Genomic DNA, 19,121 nt, shown 5'->3' with positions numbered 1-19,121 from the left:
CCATGTAAAACCTTTTATTGCCCTTAAAATAAAATATACAACAAAGCATTCATTTTCATCCAAACATCCACAAATGTCCTCATAAAAATAACAATAAATTAAATCATAAAAGAGATTATGTTTCATGGTTCCAATGTATATTGTATAAATCATTCTCCACACCCATAATATATTTATCTCCCATGTTTTATTTATTTATTTTTTACTATGTAGCACTATCCTACTTTAGGGTACATTCACATGCGCACATTTTTTTGCGGGTTTTCCGCTACATATTTGAAAGTGGGCGGGCTCTTCTCTGCTTTCCGCAGCAGATTTTCTGCGGCGGAATGTACACTGCGGAAAATCCGCTGCAAGCCCCATTGAAGTCAGTAGGGACTGTGGCGGATTTTCCTCAGCGTAAATTCCGCCGAGAAAAATCTGCTGCGGACAGCCGAGCCCGCCCACTTTCAAATACGCAGCGGAAAACCCGCTAAAAAATCTGCGCGTGTGAACGTACCCTTAGAGTTTGCTGACCACCTTTTAAGACAAAGCTTTGTTTATTTCATTGAAAACCTCCAAACATGATTGCATGGCGGGCTGTAACTGGGCCTAGCAGCAGGCGGTCGGGAAACTTTACACACTTTAGGCGCTAATGTAAACAATCTGATAGTAAAGTTCTTAGGATTCTATGATGTTACACATCACTTACAACAGGACACACAACTTTTCGTTTGTCATGACGATCCTGACCAATCTCATTGGTTTTAGAAATTGTTCCGCTATCGGACTGTGACCCTAGTAAAGAGTATTGTATGTCGGGCGTTTATTTCTTCTATTCATTTTCAATTAAACGTCATTCTTCTACAATAAACCTTGCTGATGAAATCTTGCAGCGAATACATGTGTTCTCAGTCTTTCCTAATAGGTTTGTGAGTAGGAGAGGGGTAATGGCTTATCCCAAATAGAACAAATTCTTTATTTATTTCTCACTGTTATAATGTATTGTAATTTGGGAGAGAGTTTGAATGAGGGGGAAGTAGATTCTACATATAATATCCCTTTAATAAAAAGGATGGTCACTATGGGGGAGATTAATCAAAACTTGTGCAGAGGAAAAGTCAACCAGTTGTCCATAGCAACCAATCAGATCGCTTCTTTCACGTCTGAAAAATGAAAGAAGCGATCTGATTGGTTGCTATGGGCAACTGGTCGACTTTTCCTCAGCACAGGTTTTGATGAATCTCCCCCATAGGGGGAGATTCATCAAAACCTGTGCTGAGGAAAAGTCGACCAGTTTGCCCATAGCAACCAATCAGATCGCTTCTTTAAAATTTAATAAAAGTAGGAAACTTTTAGCTGAAAAATTGTTCACTTACATGTTTGATGTTTGGCTACGTAGAGGACATTACTAGATATTCTCGGGGCCATATAGAAATTTATTAGAAGGCCACAATAATGTTAATGGTATTAAATTAAATGTCATAAAGGGTCACATGATGCTCCAGGCATCTCATCTATAGTGGACATGGTCAAACATTGTAGCTGTTATGGCCGGTCGACTTGTCGTTCTGTCTCTTGACTGGTAGACCAAGATAACCTTGTTTCTCAGACATTATCCCAGTTAGATACATTTACACGGGAGTATATTGGTTGATGGTTGGTTGGTTAAAGCTTAGACTGGAGGTAACATTTTAGGAACACAGACCACTACAAAAGGGAAACATCACACAGGTTCTATGACCGGTAGCTGGTATTGCTAAAATCCCCCAAAATGCACTTGTATTCTTTATACTTCATTTCTGCATGGATTGGTCAGCTCTCCCGACATGTCCATTTTATAATAACTTCTTGAAACTTGACAGTTCTGGAGCATCTTTCCCTAGAACTCTGTGTTACGCTGTACCTCTGTTATTGCTCTTGAAATATATAAATAAACCAAGAACCCTATGTCGATGAAATGTGTCCCCAAATGCTTAACATTTAGGCCATGTTCACAAGTCAGAATTTCCGTGCCGGATTCTGCATTGGAATAGGGAGATGCCCCATCGACAAGTAGAATGGTAACACCCAGTTGTCAGTTTATAAATACATTTCTAGGAAGAGTAAGAATTTGATGGTACAACATAGAGATCTAAGATCAGATTCTCCAACATTGTTATTTTGTGGGGAATACGCACATTTACTGACATATAGGACAAGCTGAGGACCTCTTTAAATATATTTTGTGAACAATGTGTTCCATTGCCTTTACTATGTCCATTGTGTTGCTCTTTGATACACAACTGCTCTCAGACTCTTTTACAAGAACAAAACAAATTCACAAAAATAAAGTCCAAAAAATGTCACCTGTGTATGTTTTGCATACAGTCATAACACCACAATTTCTAACTGCATTTTACTTTGGCATGATGGACAAGGACCATTAAAAACCAAAACAATCAATTAATTTGTCAAGATAAAGAATCCTTTCCTTACTTAGCGGAGATATTCCTATCTGGGTCTGGGTAGTAATAAATATTTATCAATATATCAATTTATCAAGATTTTCTTCCACAAAGCATCAAATTTAGAGGCAACTTTGGTAAGAATTATGCAATAAATGGAAAAATTCATGTAGTGTATGAATCAGATTTAGAATAATTTATGTATTAGGTATCCAAGATTCCCATACAAAATTCACTACATATTAAAAAGATTCCTGTATAAAATGAGTTTTACTTTAGCATCCCATAAAACTGCATGTAAAACATGATCACCCGTAATAACATAAAATAAGTCATATGCTGTGAACTGTATCAGCACTTCCAAAATCTTAAGGATCCAGCACTGTGTAGAGGAATATTCCCATTCACTGGATATGCCATAAATACGGTACCTGATAAGTGCAGGTTTAGACCCCTCAGTTTTTGGGAGTACATGGGTCTCACTGCTTGCTCAACTTTCAATTGAGAGGGCCATGTGCAGGTTAACCTACCTCTTCATTGCCTTCTAAGTGATAAGCATCCAGCAGAATTTGGATGATGGGGGTATAGGAACCCCTGTTCTCCTGATAGTTGAAGGACCCAGAGTTTAGACCTGCATCTATTAGGCATCTATGGAATATCCTGTGGACATAAATCTTTAGGATGAGAATAACCCTTTAAGGGTATGTTAACATGTTAATAACTCGCAGCAGGTTTTCCACTTCAGGAAATCCACTGCCAGTTTTGCTACCATTTACTTCAATGAATTCAGATGGTAGTGGCAGTTTTGCCCACGGACCCACTGAAGTGAATGGTAGCAAAACTCGCAGGAGATTTCTTGACGCAGTTATTAACTTGTGAATGTACCCTGAGACTATCCAGACAGGACAAGACAGATGCTCACAGGTTCTGCTTGTCTCTGACAGCTGTCAATCAACATGCCATCCACCATGAGACTGAAACATGGACGACTGGTATTACAGTTTCATAACATAATAAATGTATGACTCATTCATACATGATAATAAAGCAATGAATAAGGCATATAACCTTAAATTAAATACTCTGAAGTGCATCCTTGTTTTGTATCAGAGACACGATGTCCATTCAGCAGACAGCCTTTGCGGTTTTCTCTTATCCATACTCATTTATGTTTGTATCACTGTCACGTGTATTATGTCTTACTGTGTCCTTGTACCTCTGGAAGTCAGAGGTCACATTATGACGGGACTCTGCCACGCTCACATCCGTCACTCTAAACTGTTTGGAGGAGGACGGATGTCTGTATAGTGCAATGTGCTCCACGTTGTCCTCATCTTCTTCATCTTCCACAGTAGTGTCATTTATGCCACACAGAGGCAAGGATTCTGTCTCAATGCCAGCTTCTAATTGGCGGGGGCTGGGACTTCCCGGGTGTCGGGAAAGGATGCAGGAAGAACCTTCACAGCTTAGGTCTAGATCGCCACTACTAGAAATTCTGGAAAGGTAGAGCTCTATAGTGTAATACAGGGACCAGAACACAGCAAAACAGCCAAGCAGCATAAGGGTCTGGTAAAGACAAAAAGAATAAAATTACACGACGAGAAAACATATCAATAACATTATGTACATTACACTAAGAGTTCTAAATAAAAATCATTGCTTTCTACAATGTATTGCAAAGGATAGATCTTTGGTAGAGATATTACATAACCGATCACCTCAAATTTCCCAGTCACAAGCATTTAACCCCTGACTGTTTGGACCCCACCAATTTCTCCAGTCACAAGATTGCAGCTAGTTAGAAACTGAGTGGAGCGATGAGAGCAGCAAAGATGGAAACAGCTGAAAATTGGTTAAAGGGGTACTCCGCCCCTAGACATCTTATCCCCTATCCAAAGGATAAAATGTCTGATCTCAGGGGTCCGGCTGCTGGGAACCCCCATGATCTCTCCTGCAGCACCCCTGTCATCTGGTGCACAGAGTGAGCTTCGCTTCATGCCTGATGACTGGCGATGCAGAAGCCGAAGGATTGTGCTCAACTAGGACCAGTACCACTCTTGCAAATAAGCTGTTCATGGTATTTTAGCACGCATCCATCTCATACAACCTCTTTAAGATTATGTTACCAAGTGCTTAATTTGCTGTGAATTGGACACGGACATAAGTATTCAGACCCTTTTTGCAAAAGAAGCACATAAAGGACTCTCAGACTTTGAGGAACAACATTCTTTGGTCTGACTGGCCCCAATACTAAGGGTCATATCTGAATGAAACCAGACACTGCTCATCACCTGCCCAATGCCATCCCTACTGTGAAGCTTGGTGGTGGCAGCATCGTGCTGTGGGGTGCTGTCCAGCAGCTGGCACAGGTAGACGATCACGGTTGAGGGAAAGCAAAATGGAGCAAGGTACAGAGACATTCTTAATAAAAACCTGATCCAGAGTGCTCTGGACCTCAGACTGGGAAGAAGGTTTACTGTCCAACAAGACAATGACTAAGCACACAGCCAAGACAACATAGGAGTGGCTTAGGGGCATCTCTGTAAATGTCTTTACAGTGGTCCAGCCAGAGCCCTGACTTGGAGCCATTGGAACAATCCCCATTCAACTTGACAGAGCCCGAGAGGATCTACAGAGGAGAAAGGCAGAAAATTCCCAAATCCAGATGTGCAAACCTTTTGGCGTCATACCCAAGAAGACTGGAGGCTGTAATCACTGCTAAAGGAGCTTCAACTAAGTACTGAGTAAAGGGTCTGAATACCTATGTTACTGCAATATTTTTTTCTTTTTATTTTCAATAACTAGTAAAGATTTCTAACATTCGGTTTTCACTTTGCCATCATGGGCTACTGTGTGCAGAATTATGGGGAAAAAGATTATTTTTTTATATTAGCAAAAGGCCACAACATAGCAACATGTGAAAAATCTGAAAGACTCTGTGAATGCATTGTACATAGAGAATCTTACCCGAAGGGTGTTATTGGTAATGGTATAGCTGTCCTGCTCAGAAATTTCCAATCCAGGGGGACAAGGAAGCGAGAAATTATCATTCAGAAACTGACCCCCCTGAGACAGTTCTACCAGCCTGTAGAAAAAGAGAAGAATTCACCAGTACAGTATATGCATGTTGTATGTTCAGATTCAGACTGTTCTGCTGTAGTAAGCATCAAAGCTTCTGCTAAATGTGAATAAACAATATATGTAATCAGAATAAAGAAGTACATGTAGTGAGAACCCTTGAAAGTACATGGCAATTGGGGTTTGAGCATACAAGTAAAAACACCTAAATTTAGAGAAACAGTGAAAATATAAGGTTTCCTTGTACCATCTTACCTTCTTCTTTCAGCCACATCCTCAGTTGTCCATGAGGAACCATAGAGTGTTAGTTGCCATGTCTGAAAAACACCTCTTTTAAGAGTCTCGGGCTCATATCCTGTTTAAGCAATGCATATTTATTAGAAGCATAAATACACTATTCATTATATCATCTTTCCAATACAAGGGATAAGTCTAACAAATCACTGGGGGAATGTGAAACCAGCCAATACAGGGGAAAAGTAGAATTACAAGCTGACAGAACATTATTGGCTGACCATGTAATAGATGTCTGACCTACATCGGTCAAAGCAACAGTGGCTCTAGGTTAGCGACGTACTCCTCAGGCATATTGAATAGATTTGTCTCAGGGTGCATTCACACCACGTTTTGAAGATACGGGAACCGGATCTGGTGAGTGAAAACTGGGCGCTCCACGGTTTTAGGTCTGGTCAGAAAACCGAATACGGGGCAAAAATGAGGCTCATTGAAATGAATGAGATATGGCCCAATTCCCCTACCTTCAAAAAGTAATGTGAACCCAGTCTTATTGAGGCAATTCCTTTAAAAAGGGAATCTATCAGCAGTTTCATAATTCCCAAATTACAGGCAGCATGAAACAGGGTTGGCCTACCTCATTACAACAGCCTACAATTTGTTGTAAAATGCTGCAGTGATTCAGAGAAATCATCAAAAATACTTTAAAAACCATCTAGGAACAGGGCTTTAACCCGTTAAGGACACAGAGTTGTAAAATTTTTTCACTTTTTCCCCTCCTCACCTTCTAAAATCAAAACACTTTCAATTTTCCTCCTACAGACCTTATAAGGGCTTGTTTTATGAGCCACCAATTCTACTTTATAATGACAATCATTTCACCAAAAAATCCATGACAAAACCCCCAAAAAATTTTTGTGGGAAAAAATGTGAAAAAAAAAAAAAAAAATTGTTTTGATGGGACTTTCTGATCGCTTTTTATACATTTTTTTAGGGTATACAAAGTGACTACAGATGAGCGAAGTTACAGTGATTCGATTAGTCACGAACGTCTCAGCTCAGCGGTTGCTGACTGCATAAATTATTTCAGCTTTCAGGTGTTCCGGTAGGTGGATACAGTCCTAGGAGAGAGTCTCCAGCCCACCGGAGCACCTGAAAGCTGAATGTATGCAGGTTAAAGTCACTGCCGAGCAGAGAAGTTCGTGACGAATCGAATCACTGTAACTTCACTCATCTCTAAAAGTGACCAAAAATAAGTAATTCTGGACTTTGGTATTTTTTTCCGTATACGCCATTGACCATGCGGTTAATTAACATTATATTTTTAAAGTTCGGACATTTACTGTTTAATTATTAGTTTTTTTTTTTAAATGGGAAAAGGGGGGTGTCAAACTTTTATTAGCAAGGGGCTAATTCACACTTATTAACTATCATTTTTTATTTTACACTATATTTTAGTCCCCCTAGGGGACAATTACATAGAATCTTTGGATTGCATACACTGATCAATGCTATGCCATAGCATAGCATTGATCAGTGTTATTGATATTCTGCTGCTCCAGCCTGCCATGGCTGACTGGAGCTTCAGAGCAACAGATGGCTAGGAGGCAGGTAAGGGCCCTCCCGCTGTCCTCTCAGCTGATCAGGACATAGCGGTTATCCGCAGTGGTCCCTATCAGCACCGTTGAGCTGCCGGGACTGTTTTTTAAAAATGTATTTTAGATGCAGCAATCAACTTTGATTGAGGCGTCTATTCGGTTTATGCCAGGCATCACCGCAATCGGTGAGGTCCAGCATTAGACACGGCTAACAGCCGCCAGGATCAACCCACTATGACGCGGGCTCAGGAGCTGCATTCTTAAGGGGTTGAGTCACCAGGGTGGTCCCAGCCAGGCTCTCCCCAGCCATCGATAATGGTCTCCCTATGTGTGTAGAAGGAGATATCTACCAATTAAGCCTGGATGAAGGCCTTATACATTAAATGATCCTCTGCTACTACCAAAATCTACAAGCAGTGTTTAGTGTTGCTATCCTGCCTTATCTAGACCTACAGCCATACAACACATGTCCTATTGTGTGCTCTAGAGGTAAAACTGGAATATTTCAATATTTTACCTTTGGATTGTTACCATCAAAATAAAACGTACAAAAGATCTTCATATAATAAAAGCCTGACTTGACAGGCAATATACTAAACTGCGTAAACACCTAGTACGCAAGGAGCCATTTATATATTTGTAAATTTAGACAGGAATAGGTAGTGTAGACACAATGCATCCTAAAATAGGAGGCTTACCTGCGTCTGTGACCAGAAGTCTGTAAGTCCCTTCTGCATTCTCTCCCCAGCAGCGAACAGTGGAGAATGTCCAGTCAGTGAAACCACTTGGATCACTTAAAATTATGAGAATATTAGTTATATAAAGTCCATTATTACATCAAGATCTAGAAACGAATATATGAGAAAAGTAAGTTGCCATGCGCCCCCCATCATCTTACTCACACGTCCATTTTCCTTGTGGCTCCAATGAGGGATGAGATTCCACTTGGACAGAACAGCTGTATCTGCAGGTTTCCCCTCCGGGGGTGTGTGACAGTCACTGTCACAGCTACATGCTCTATGGTCCTCATGCCTGACAGCAGAAGATCAGCCGCAGTCACTAGGAATAGTAATGGAAGGATTATTAATATTATTATCAAGGGAAGACTACTGAACAATGGTAAAACAAATCCAAAAATACAAAGAAGCTTTTCTTCTAATAAGCCTATATAATGGTCAGATCCCCGACCAGTCTACAGTGTGCAGGCAATCCATAAGATCTGTCCTTTTCCTCAATATTATTTCCAGAAATTGTTCTGCTTACAAGAATTATAACATTATAATATATATGATCTATAAAAACAACATAATTCTAACATACTGCATTTTTCGCCGTATAAGACGCACTTTTTCTTCCCCAAAACTGGGGGGGAAAAGTTGGTGCGTCTTATAAGGCGAATACACACCTATCGCGGCGGTCCCTGCGGCCATCAACGGCCGGGACCCGCGGCTAGTACAGGACATCACTGATCGTGGTGATACCCTGTATTAACCCTTCAGACATGGCGATCAAAACTGACCGCCGCGTCTGAAGCGAAAAGAACACTAACCCTGCTGTTCAGCCGGGCTGTTCGGGACCGGCCCGGTGAAATCGCGGCGTCACGAACAGCTTATAGGACACCGGGAGGGACCTTACCGGGATCCCCTGCATGGCCAGCACTCTTCTTTGTCGTCATCACACACGCCGTCCCGTCATCCAATAGGAGCGGCGTGCGTAGCGACGTCATGGCGGCAACGGAGAGCGAGGATATCGGGCAGCAGTGACTTTCCGGATCGATGGGGACAACCTGGGGACACGACGACAGCGATGGAGGGCGACATCCAGGGCAGCGGTGATGGGGACACGCGAGTATTACCTCCTATACCAGTGGTCTTCAACTTGCGGACCTCCAGATGTTGCAAAACTACAACTCCCAGCATGCCCGGACAGCAAACGGCTGTCCGGGCATGCTGGGAGTTGTAGTTTTGCAACATCTGAAGGTCCGCAGGTTGAAGATCACTGTCCTATACTTTACATTGTATTTGGTTCAGAATCTTTATTTTCTAGATTTTTATCCTACAAAATTAGGTGCGTCTTATATGACGAAAAATACGGTAATTCCCTTAGTATTCTATTCGCTAACATAGGATTTATTATGGATCCCAATAGGAGCCTCATTTTATGTAACAGGAGGCGATATAGATGGTATGTAGTAATATAAACTCCTCTTTATAGGAAAGCTATAGTAAGTATATTCTCTTCTTCCCATTTAGCACAACTACTATTACCTTTTATGGAGCAGGGCTTGAAAGGACCAAGTCGTATCAAAAACGAACCATAGCATTACAAAGATGTATGGGAGTGAGGCTCAGGTCACTTTACATTTTCCCTAAACTTATCCTGAAAGTTGAGAACACTCTCAGTGTACATGTTAAATGTCTGCATAGGGGTTCATTGTGTGAAAGAGGGCAATAGAGTGTCCCTATAGGCTTTGTCTGGCTGGTATAATAGGATATCCCACAAAAACAAGGGGATAAAATAGTCTAGTCTATACACACCCAACAGAATCTCTCTCTCACCATTTCTCACTAAATATATTTAATATAAAAGGTGCTATGAACATAAAAATGTACACCAGATGTTGGTAACACCACAAGTAATCCATACATACTAAGAAACCAAAACAAATAAGCTTAGGAATAAAGCTATGTAATAATGTACAATGACAAAGGGAAAAAAGTATTGAACACGCTTACTGATATGTATTTAGTACTTTGTACAAAATCCTTTGTTGGTAACGCCAGCTTCAAGAGGCATCCTGTATGGAGAAACTAGTGGCATGCATTACTCTGGTGGGAATTTGGCCAATTCTTTCACATAAACAGTCTTCAAACCTTGAAGGTTCTGTGGGCCTCTTCTATGAATCATGGGATATAAGTGATTGGCTGAGCCATTCTAGCAGCTTTATTTGCTTTCTTGAAACCATTTGAGAGTTTCCTCGGCTGTGTGTTTGGGATCATTGTCTTGCGGATATGTCCACTCACGTTTCATCTTTAACATACTGGTAGATGGCAGCAGATATTTGTCAGGAATGTCTCCGTAAATCCGTTCTTTCATTCTTCCATCATTAATGTGTCCCCTTAAAGGGTTACTCCGCTACCCAGTGTCCGGAACATTGAATTCCAAACGCTGTGTGCTGGCTTCCGTGGGAGGGGGCATGACGGCCGTCGCGCCCCCTTCCCATAGGCTTTCATTGAGGGAGCAGGCCAGGACGTCACCACGGGGGCGGGCGTGAACACGGAAGCCAGCACACAGCGTTTGGAATTCAATGTTCCGGACACTGGGTAGCGGAGTAAACCTTTAAGGACAATGGATGTATATTTACGCCCACTGCCTGCTCCCGTTATATGAAGCATGCTAAGGAGCTGAGCACGCTTCATACCCAATGGATCCCGGTTGCTAGCAGCAACCAGGAACCGTGGCTAATGCCGGACATCTCTGGTGGGTCTGATGTTCAGTATTAACCCTTTAGATGCCGCAATCAAAGTTGATTGCGGTATCTTAAGCGGGAGAAAAAACAATCCGACTAGCTCTGTGGGCTGTTCTGGACCACCAAGGTGAAATTGTGGTGTTCTGAACATATAAGAGGATGGTGGGAGGGACCTTACGTGCCTCCTCGCCATCCGATCTGTGCCTCGATGCTCCAGTCAGCCTAGGCAGACTGGAGCAGTAGAGCACCGATAACACTGATCAATGCTATGCTATGTCATAACATTGTTCAGTGTATGCAATTTTGTAAGGATTGCATGTAATATGGGGACAAAAAAATTGTGTCAAAACAGTAAAGGAAAGAAAACGAACTTTCTCTTACCTGCCTACGCTGCCCCGGTGCTCCGGTACAGGTGTACGGTCCCCGGGCTGTATTCTTCTTACTTCCTGTTAGCCCGGCACGTCACACGGAGCTTCAGCCTATCACCGGCCGCAGCGATGTTCCACCTCGGCCAGTGATAGGCTGAAGCTCCGTGTGACGTGCCGGGCTAACAGGAAGTAAGAAGAATACAGCCCGGGGACCGAACACCTGTACCGGAGTGTACCAGGGGAGTGTAGGCAGGCAAGAGAAAGCTTATTTTCTTTTTTTTTTTTTGCAGCCCGGAACGCATACAATAAGAAAAGTGAGCACCAGACATGTCCTTTAAAGGGGTACGTCACTGGAATTAGTTTTTAAAAAATCAACTGGCGCCAGAAAGTTAAACAGCTTTGTAAATTACTTCTATTTAAAAATCTTAATCCTTCCAGTACTTATCAGTTGCTGTATGTTCTTATTGAATTTCCTTTCTGTCTGACCACAGTGTTCTCTGCTGACACCCCTGTCCATGTCAGGAACTGTCCAGAGTAGGAGCAAATCCCCATAGCAAACCTATACTGCTATGGACAGTTCCTGACATGGACAAAGGTGTCAGCAGAGAGCACTGTGGTCAGACAGAAAGGAAATTCAAAAAGAAAAGAACTTCCTCTGTAGTATACAGATGCTGATAAGTACTGGAATAATCTTTTATTTTTAAACAGAAGTAATTTACAAATCTGTTTAACTTTCTGGCACAAATTGATTTAAAAAAAAAAAAAAAAAAAAACGTTTTTCAGGGGAGTACCCCTTCCCTATTAAAAGTTTGAATCACCCACCCTTTTCCCATAGAAGAAAAAAAATATGTAAACAAAAATAAACATAAACATATGTGGTACCACTGAGTGCATAAATGTCCGAACTATAAAAATATAATGTTCATTAAACCGCACGATCAATGGCGAATATATAAAAAAAATTCCAAAGTCCAAAATTGCGTATTTTTTATCACTTTGCGTAACCTAAAAAAAAAAAATTGTCAAAAAAGTGATCCAAAAGTCCCATCAAAACAAAAATAGTACAGTTAAAACTACAGATCACGGTGCAAAAAATTAGCATCCCTGTATATGGAAAAATAAAATAAAAAGTTATAGGGGTCAGAAGATGACATTTTTAAATATGATAACTTTCGTGCAAAAAGGTATCTTTTTTTAAAGAAGTAAAACTAAATAAAACCTATATAAGTAGGTATCATTTTAATCGTATGGACCTACAGAATAAAGATAAGGTGTTTTTTGTACCAGAAAGTGCACTGTGTAGAATCAGAATCCCCCAAAAGTTCCAAAAGGGCATTTGTTTTTTCAATTTTGCCCCAGAATTTTTTTTTGTTTTGCCTTTTGTGGCATTTTGTGGCGAAATGACTGATGCCATTACAAAGTACAATAAGTGGTGCAAAAAACAAGTCCTCATATTGGTCTGTAGGTGAAAAACCTGTGGTCCTTAAGGGGTTAATTACTGATAGATTTCAGCTGTTGTCTTGACTTTCCAGGCCTCTTTGCATCTCCCTTTCTAAGGGTGCGTTCCCACAGGGCGTATACGCAGAGTATTTGACGCTGCGCAAAATTTACGGCAGCGTCAAATAGTGTGTGTAGTGAGTTTTGGAGGCGGAGCCGCGCGTCACAGTCACGCCGGCACACGGCCCCGCCTACAAAACTCACTATACACATAGGGCTGCCGCCGGAAAGCCCTGTGTGTATAGTGAGCGAGGAATATGCAGCGTATTTCCCGCTGCTGTCATAAATTACGCTGCGTATACGCCCTGTGGAAACGCACCCTAAATGTGTACAATACTTTTGCCCTGTGTCATTTCACATTATTTCACATAACTTATTCCTGAGCTTATTTGTTTTGGTTTCTTTGTATGTATGGATAGCTTGGGTTGTTACCAATACCTAGTGAATACTTTATGTCAATAGCACCACTGAAATATATTTATTGAGAAAAATGGAGACGTGTTTAATACTTAGGATAAATAGGAATTTATCATTCCCCAAGGCACCACAGAGTGACAGATTTGTGCAATTTTGCTACTGCGGCCTGGTGCAGGGAATGACTAATTCCCCCAGTACTTTTTAAACAGACCCCATAATAGCCTATGGGTGATAAGTGCCATTTGTCACAGCCCTGAGATAGAGCATAAGCTTCATGGCAGAGGTCTCCGATCTTTTGTTTTATAAGCTGCTTTCAAATACATCTGGCAATACTGAGCTGCACTATTATAAGGGGAAAAAGTATTAGCTGCAAGTTTTGACCTTAAAATGTTAAAATAGTTATTTCTCCAGTATAATTCTTAGTTGGACAATCTCCCGATCATATATTTTACTACTGAAAGTATGGAGGACAAGCAAGAGAGATTTCCAATTGATACAAAAAGTTTGTACATATCCAAATACAATAAGAAAAAAAATACACACACACACATATTAATATATATATAGATGCACACACACACACACACACACACACACACACACACACACACACACACATACATACAGCCATGGCTGTAAATGTTGGCACCCCTTAAATTTTTCTAGAAAATGAAGTATTTTTCACAGAAAAGGATTGCAGTAACACATGTTTATTCCCTTTGTGTGTATTTGAACTAAACCAAAAAAAGCAAATTGGACATAATATCACACCAAACTCCAAAAATGGCCTGGACAAAATTATTGGCACCCTTTCAAAATTGTGGAAAATTAAGATTGTTTCAAGAATGTGATGCTCCTTTAAACTCACCTGGGGCAAGTAACAGGTGTGGGCAATATAAAAATCACACCTGAAAGCAGATAAAAAGGAGAGAAATTCACTTAGTCTTAGCATTGTGTGTCTGTGTGTGCCACACTAAGCTTGGGCAACGGAAAGAGGAGAAGAGAACTGTCTGAGGACTTGAGAACCAAAATTGTGGAAAAATATCAATAATCTCAAGGTTACAAGTTCATCTCCAGAGATCTAGATTTGCCTTTGTCCACAGTGCGCAACATTATCAAGACGGTTGCAACCCATGGCACTGTAGCTAATCTCCCTAGGCGTGAATGGAAGAGAAAAATTGATGAAAGGTGTCAATGCAGGATAGTCCGAATGGTGGATAAGCAGCCCCAAACAAGTTCCAAAGATATTCAAGCTGTCCTGCAGGCTCAGGGAGCATCAGTGTCAGCGCGAACTATCCGTCGACATTTAAATAAAATTAAACGCTATGGCAGGAGACCCAGGAGGACCCCACTGCTGACACAGAGACATAAAAAAGCAAGACTACATTTTGCCAAAATGAACTTGAGTAAGACAAAATCCTTCTGGGAAAATGTCTTGTGGACAGATGAGACCCAGATAGAGCTTTTTGGTAAAGCACATCATTCTACTAATCTTACAGAAAACAGAATGAGGCCCTACAAAGAAAAGCACACAGTACCTACAGTGAAATATGGTGGAGGTCCAATGATGTTTTGGGGTTGTTTTGCTGCCTCTGGCACTGGATGCCTTGAATGTGTGCAAGAAATCATGAAATCTGGGGATTACCAACGGATTTTGGGTCACACTGTACAGCCCAGTGTCAGAAAGCGCGGTTTGCATCCAAGATCTTGGGGCTTCCAGCAGGACAATGACCCCAAAAATACATCAAAAAGCACCCAGAAATGGATGGCAACAAAGTGCTGGAGAGTTGTGAAGTGGCAGCAATGAGTCCAGATCTAAATCCCATTGAACACGTGTGGAGAGATCTTAAAATTGCTGTTGGGAAAAGGCGCCTTCCAATAAGAGAGACCTGGAGCAGTTGGCAAAAGAAGAGTGGTCCAACACTCCGGCTGAGAGGTGTAAGATGCTTATTGATGGTTATAGGAAGTTATTTTCTCCAAAGGGTGTGCAACCAAATATTAAGTTAAGGATGGCCATAATTTTGTCCAGCCCATTTTTGGAGTTTGGTGACATTATGTCCAATTAGCTTTTTTTTCCTCCATTTTTTGGTTTAGTTCCAATACACACAAAGGGAATAAACATGTGTATAGCAAAACATGTGTTACTGCAATCCTTTTCTGTGAGAAATACTTCATTTTCTTGAAAGATTTAAGGGGTGCCAACATTTACGGCCATGACTGTGTGTATGTGTATATTTATATATATTGTGGCAGTGTGGCAAGTAAAGGGTTTATTTCCCTTGCTATCTCTGCTGAATGCTCCACCTGTGGCCTGATTAATGAGGTATCAAGAAGGGAAAGTGTGTTTAAAAGGAAAAGAAACAGAATAGTTGGGGCTCTCCCTGGGTAACAGCATGTCGCTGTAGGGGGAGACACACGGACCCTGTTGAGGAAACACACAGCGAACTGTGAGCGGTCCAAGAAGTGAAGAAGTGGTGTGAACTGTGAGTAACAGGTTGCAGGGGCACATGTTTTATGCTGGATGAGGGTAGCTCACCAGATAGTAGTCAGGGCATGCTGATATGTGTAGTCAGTGACCAGACGGTCTAGGACTTTGGTTTGTTCCTGAGTTATGTTTTGTTTTACCTGCAACCTGTCTAAATAAAACTGGCAAGGTGCCAGGCATGCATGAATAACCGTTGTCTGCGGGTTTATTGAGTGGAAACGTGTCCCGTGGCAGTGTCCAGGACGATCCCGGAGCTAATCCCCAAGGAGGAATCCTTACAATATATATATATATTACAGTAGTTAGTACAGAGTGATGATAATAAATGTGCAAGTAAATGCGTTGAACTTGTTAAGAAATCGGTAGGAGAATGTGTCCTCTGTGAGTGTAAAGGGTTAACCAACTGGACACACTAAGGATAATATACAGAAACAATGCAGCAGCCATGAGTAATGGTGTATATTGCTCTTTCCTCATATACATCCTGACCACATTACTAGTGGATCTCTTCTTCCCTTCATCCCCTCACTTCTCTTGTATTCCTCCACCCCCCTCTTTCCCCAGACAACACTCTACTTGCTCTTTTCTCTCTTCACATTCTTTGCTGGCCAAGTCAGAAGCAGTAAACATTGCCTAAAAAGGAGAGAGCGAGAAATACAGAGTTTGGCTTGGCAGGTGCCCAGGAGGTGAATGTGCCCGTAGCCCCACACTTAAGATCAGCAGAGGCAGAAAGGAGCTGGTGATAGGAAAGCAAGGGTTAAGGAGAAAGCTCTAGTTGTACTGTGACTTTGGCAGCTATCCTGTAAGTGTCATCATCCATTACATAAATCAGACACGGGCCTGACGTCTACAAAGAGAGGGGGACGGAGAAGCGGCACTGTGATTTATGCAATGTGTTCAATATACATTCCCTGCTCACCGTCGTCCTAACAAAAAAGACAAACTTGGCCGCACAGTCCGCCTCTTATTATGGCCTGGACAATGTGGACAATGCCTAGACAGGTGGACAATGTTCCCTGCAGCAGAGCATTCCTGCTCACTTCAGATCCCCTAAAATACCTTAATGGGTTAACTTCGAGTGTAAAGCTATGTCGAAATATTTTATTAAAATACCATTCTAGTCCAAATAGTATCTACTAGACCCATGACGGCCACTTCACAACAAGCAGAACACTTCACCATGACTTTTATAATCCAAGGAAATGAATGAAGTCTAAAAGTAAAAGCAGAAGTTCACCTCCAACACCTTCAGGACACAGACAATTTTGGCTTTTGCGGTTTTTGTTTTTTCTTCCCCGCGTTAAGAGCCTTAACTCTGTCACATGAGAACTTGTTTTTGCAGGCCCCATTGTGCTTTTTAATGCAATTGCCATTTTACCATAAAATGTAACAAAAAAAAAAAAAGTGTACACACATCCACAAAAATGGCGCAGCACTCCAATGCAAAAAAAAGTGGATTTATTTCCTCATGTCACACAAAAATAGCAACGATACATCAAAATAGGAGGGTCTTAATCATTAACATCAATTAAGCAATAATATACAGTGGTCCCTCAAGTTACAATATTAATCGGTCCCAGGACGACCATTGTATGTTGAAACCATTGTATGTTGAGACCAGAACTCTATGGAAACCTGATAATTGGTTCTGAAGCCCCAAAATGTCATCCAAAAATAGGAAACAGTGAGGATTAAAGAAAAATAAGTAGATAACTAATATAGATAAAGCAAATCCTTATATATAAAAGTAAGAAAGATCTGCTGGGAGCTGTAATCACTGTCTATGTCAGCGTTTCCCAACCAGGGTGCCTCCAGCTGTTGCAAAACTACAACTCCCAGCAAGCCCGGACAGCCAAAGGCTGTCCGGGCATGCTGGGAGTTGTAGTTTTGCAACAGCTGGGGGCACCCTGCTTGGGAAACACTGGTCTATGTAGAGGACAGGAGCTTCTTCAGGGTCCTGTACAGTATACACAGTGTCCGAAAATAGTTATGGAGCCGCCCTCACCTGGTGTCCAAAAGGAGCAGCTAACCCTGGCACAGGTAAAGTGTACAGAACATGTAATACCTCCCTGTACTGTAGGGGGCGCTACCAGACATCAGTCAGTGCATACGCTTCAGTAATACAGATGTTTTACCAGTAAAATGCCCATTCTGATTGGTCGGTTCTTCCGCCATTGACACGTTTCACAGATCTGGACTGTCTGAACATTGTATGTTGAGTCTGGTTTCAACTTACAATGGTCCAGAAAAGACCATTGTATGTTGAAACTATTGTATGTTGAGGCCATTGTACGTTGAGGGATCACTGTACAAACTTTCTAAATCACATATATAAGTGCAAAGTGCATTCAAAGTGCATTGCATAGCGAAAGTGCACAATTAAAATCCATAGGGCCCGAAATTCAGTGCTCCATTATAACAATCTATAGTCATATACAGCTGTAGCAAATCAATAATTAAATCCATTCAGAAATATAGGAGCCTCTCACCTTCTCTGTAATAAAGGAAATGGCCGCTTCGGCTTGTAAACAATGCAATAGAGCATGCGTGAAAAATCACAAACATGCTCTAGGTGAGTTGCATCCGGGTCACGTAACACGTCATGTGCTCTCTCAGAACACATGATCGCAGCTTCCTCACATGACTGCTCGTGACCTGATGCTGCCGGATATAAAAAATACTACCCAGCAAGGTCCTGGACTGCGATCGTGTGGCATATCGCCATGGATACCGCCAACGCTATCATGCACCCGCGCGATCCACCTAATAACTACGCAAATAAAAACTATATCAAATTCTATATATGTGTACCCCAATTGTGAATAAATGTTATCCACAAAATGGTCTATGTGTATCCATCTGGATTTATACAGAACCAGAGTTATGTGTCAATCTAATACTAATCGAAATACTGAAATGTGATAGATATAAATATATGTGAAGAAGAAAGTTTAATAAAATGTGTTAGATATAAAAATATGAAAAAATTATTATTTCTTTTTAGTTTTTTCTTATATTTAGGTTGTATTTATATTTTTTAGTAGCCCATGAGTGTAACCCTACTTCTTTGGGTATTTCTACTTTTAGCTTAATGAGGTGGTGCCACATTTAATATAAAGCCGAATATGGGGGATTGGCGCTGCTGAAGAGTGGCACATTCCTGAATAGGTTGTAGGGGGTTTACAGGGGTCCATGGGGCTGGAAGGTTCTTTGGTCCTGTGTCCCCCATTTACGGCTGGCCTGGGGCCCTCCTTTTCGTGGGAGGCAAGGGCTAGCGGTTCTACAAACCAGGGAGCCCCCCCCCCCAATATTTTATGTTGAAGCATACTATGCAGTGGACCCTAAATATATATTGTGGCGGATTTGGTATTAACAATCCCAGACCCATTGGAGCCTCACTGTTTTTTATGGGCTTTTCTTAATCATTATTTTATTTCCATTTTATAATTTTCAAATTTCATTTTTTTATTTTCTATTTTTATCTTTATTTAAATTTTTTATTAAGGTTATTGATTTTCACATTAAAATATTTTTAGTTTGTTGATTACA

General features: G+C 41.2%; 1 protein-coding gene across 1 annotated transcript in view; it reads right to left on the bottom strand.

The window, feature by feature from the left end:
- PCSK7 (proprotein convertase subtilisin/kexin type 7) overlaps nt 1-19,121 on the bottom strand; it is a 68,781-nt gene continuing 49,660 nt past the window's right edge. The window contains exons 12-16 of the mRNA XM_056542787.1: nt 8,239-8,395; nt 8,035-8,129; nt 5,760-5,859; nt 5,394-5,511; nt 1-3,992 (exon numbers count right to left, since the gene is read on the bottom strand). Coding sequence (XP_056398762.1) covers nt 3,579-3,992; nt 5,394-5,511; nt 5,760-5,859; nt 8,035-8,129; nt 8,239-8,395 — 884 coding nt within the window. The 3' untranslated portion in view covers nt 1-3,578. The remainder of the gene's footprint in view (nt 3,993-5,393; nt 5,512-5,759; nt 5,860-8,034; nt 8,130-8,238; nt 8,396-19,121) is intronic.

This window comes from Hyla sarda, chromosome 10, assembly GCF_029499605.1.
Source record: "Hyla sarda isolate aHylSar1 chromosome 10, aHylSar1.hap1, whole genome shotgun sequence".
Taxonomy (NCBI): Eukaryota; Metazoa; Chordata; class Amphibia; order Anura; family Hylidae; genus Hyla; species Hyla sarda.
This window is presented reverse-complemented; position numbering and strand designations above follow the sequence as displayed.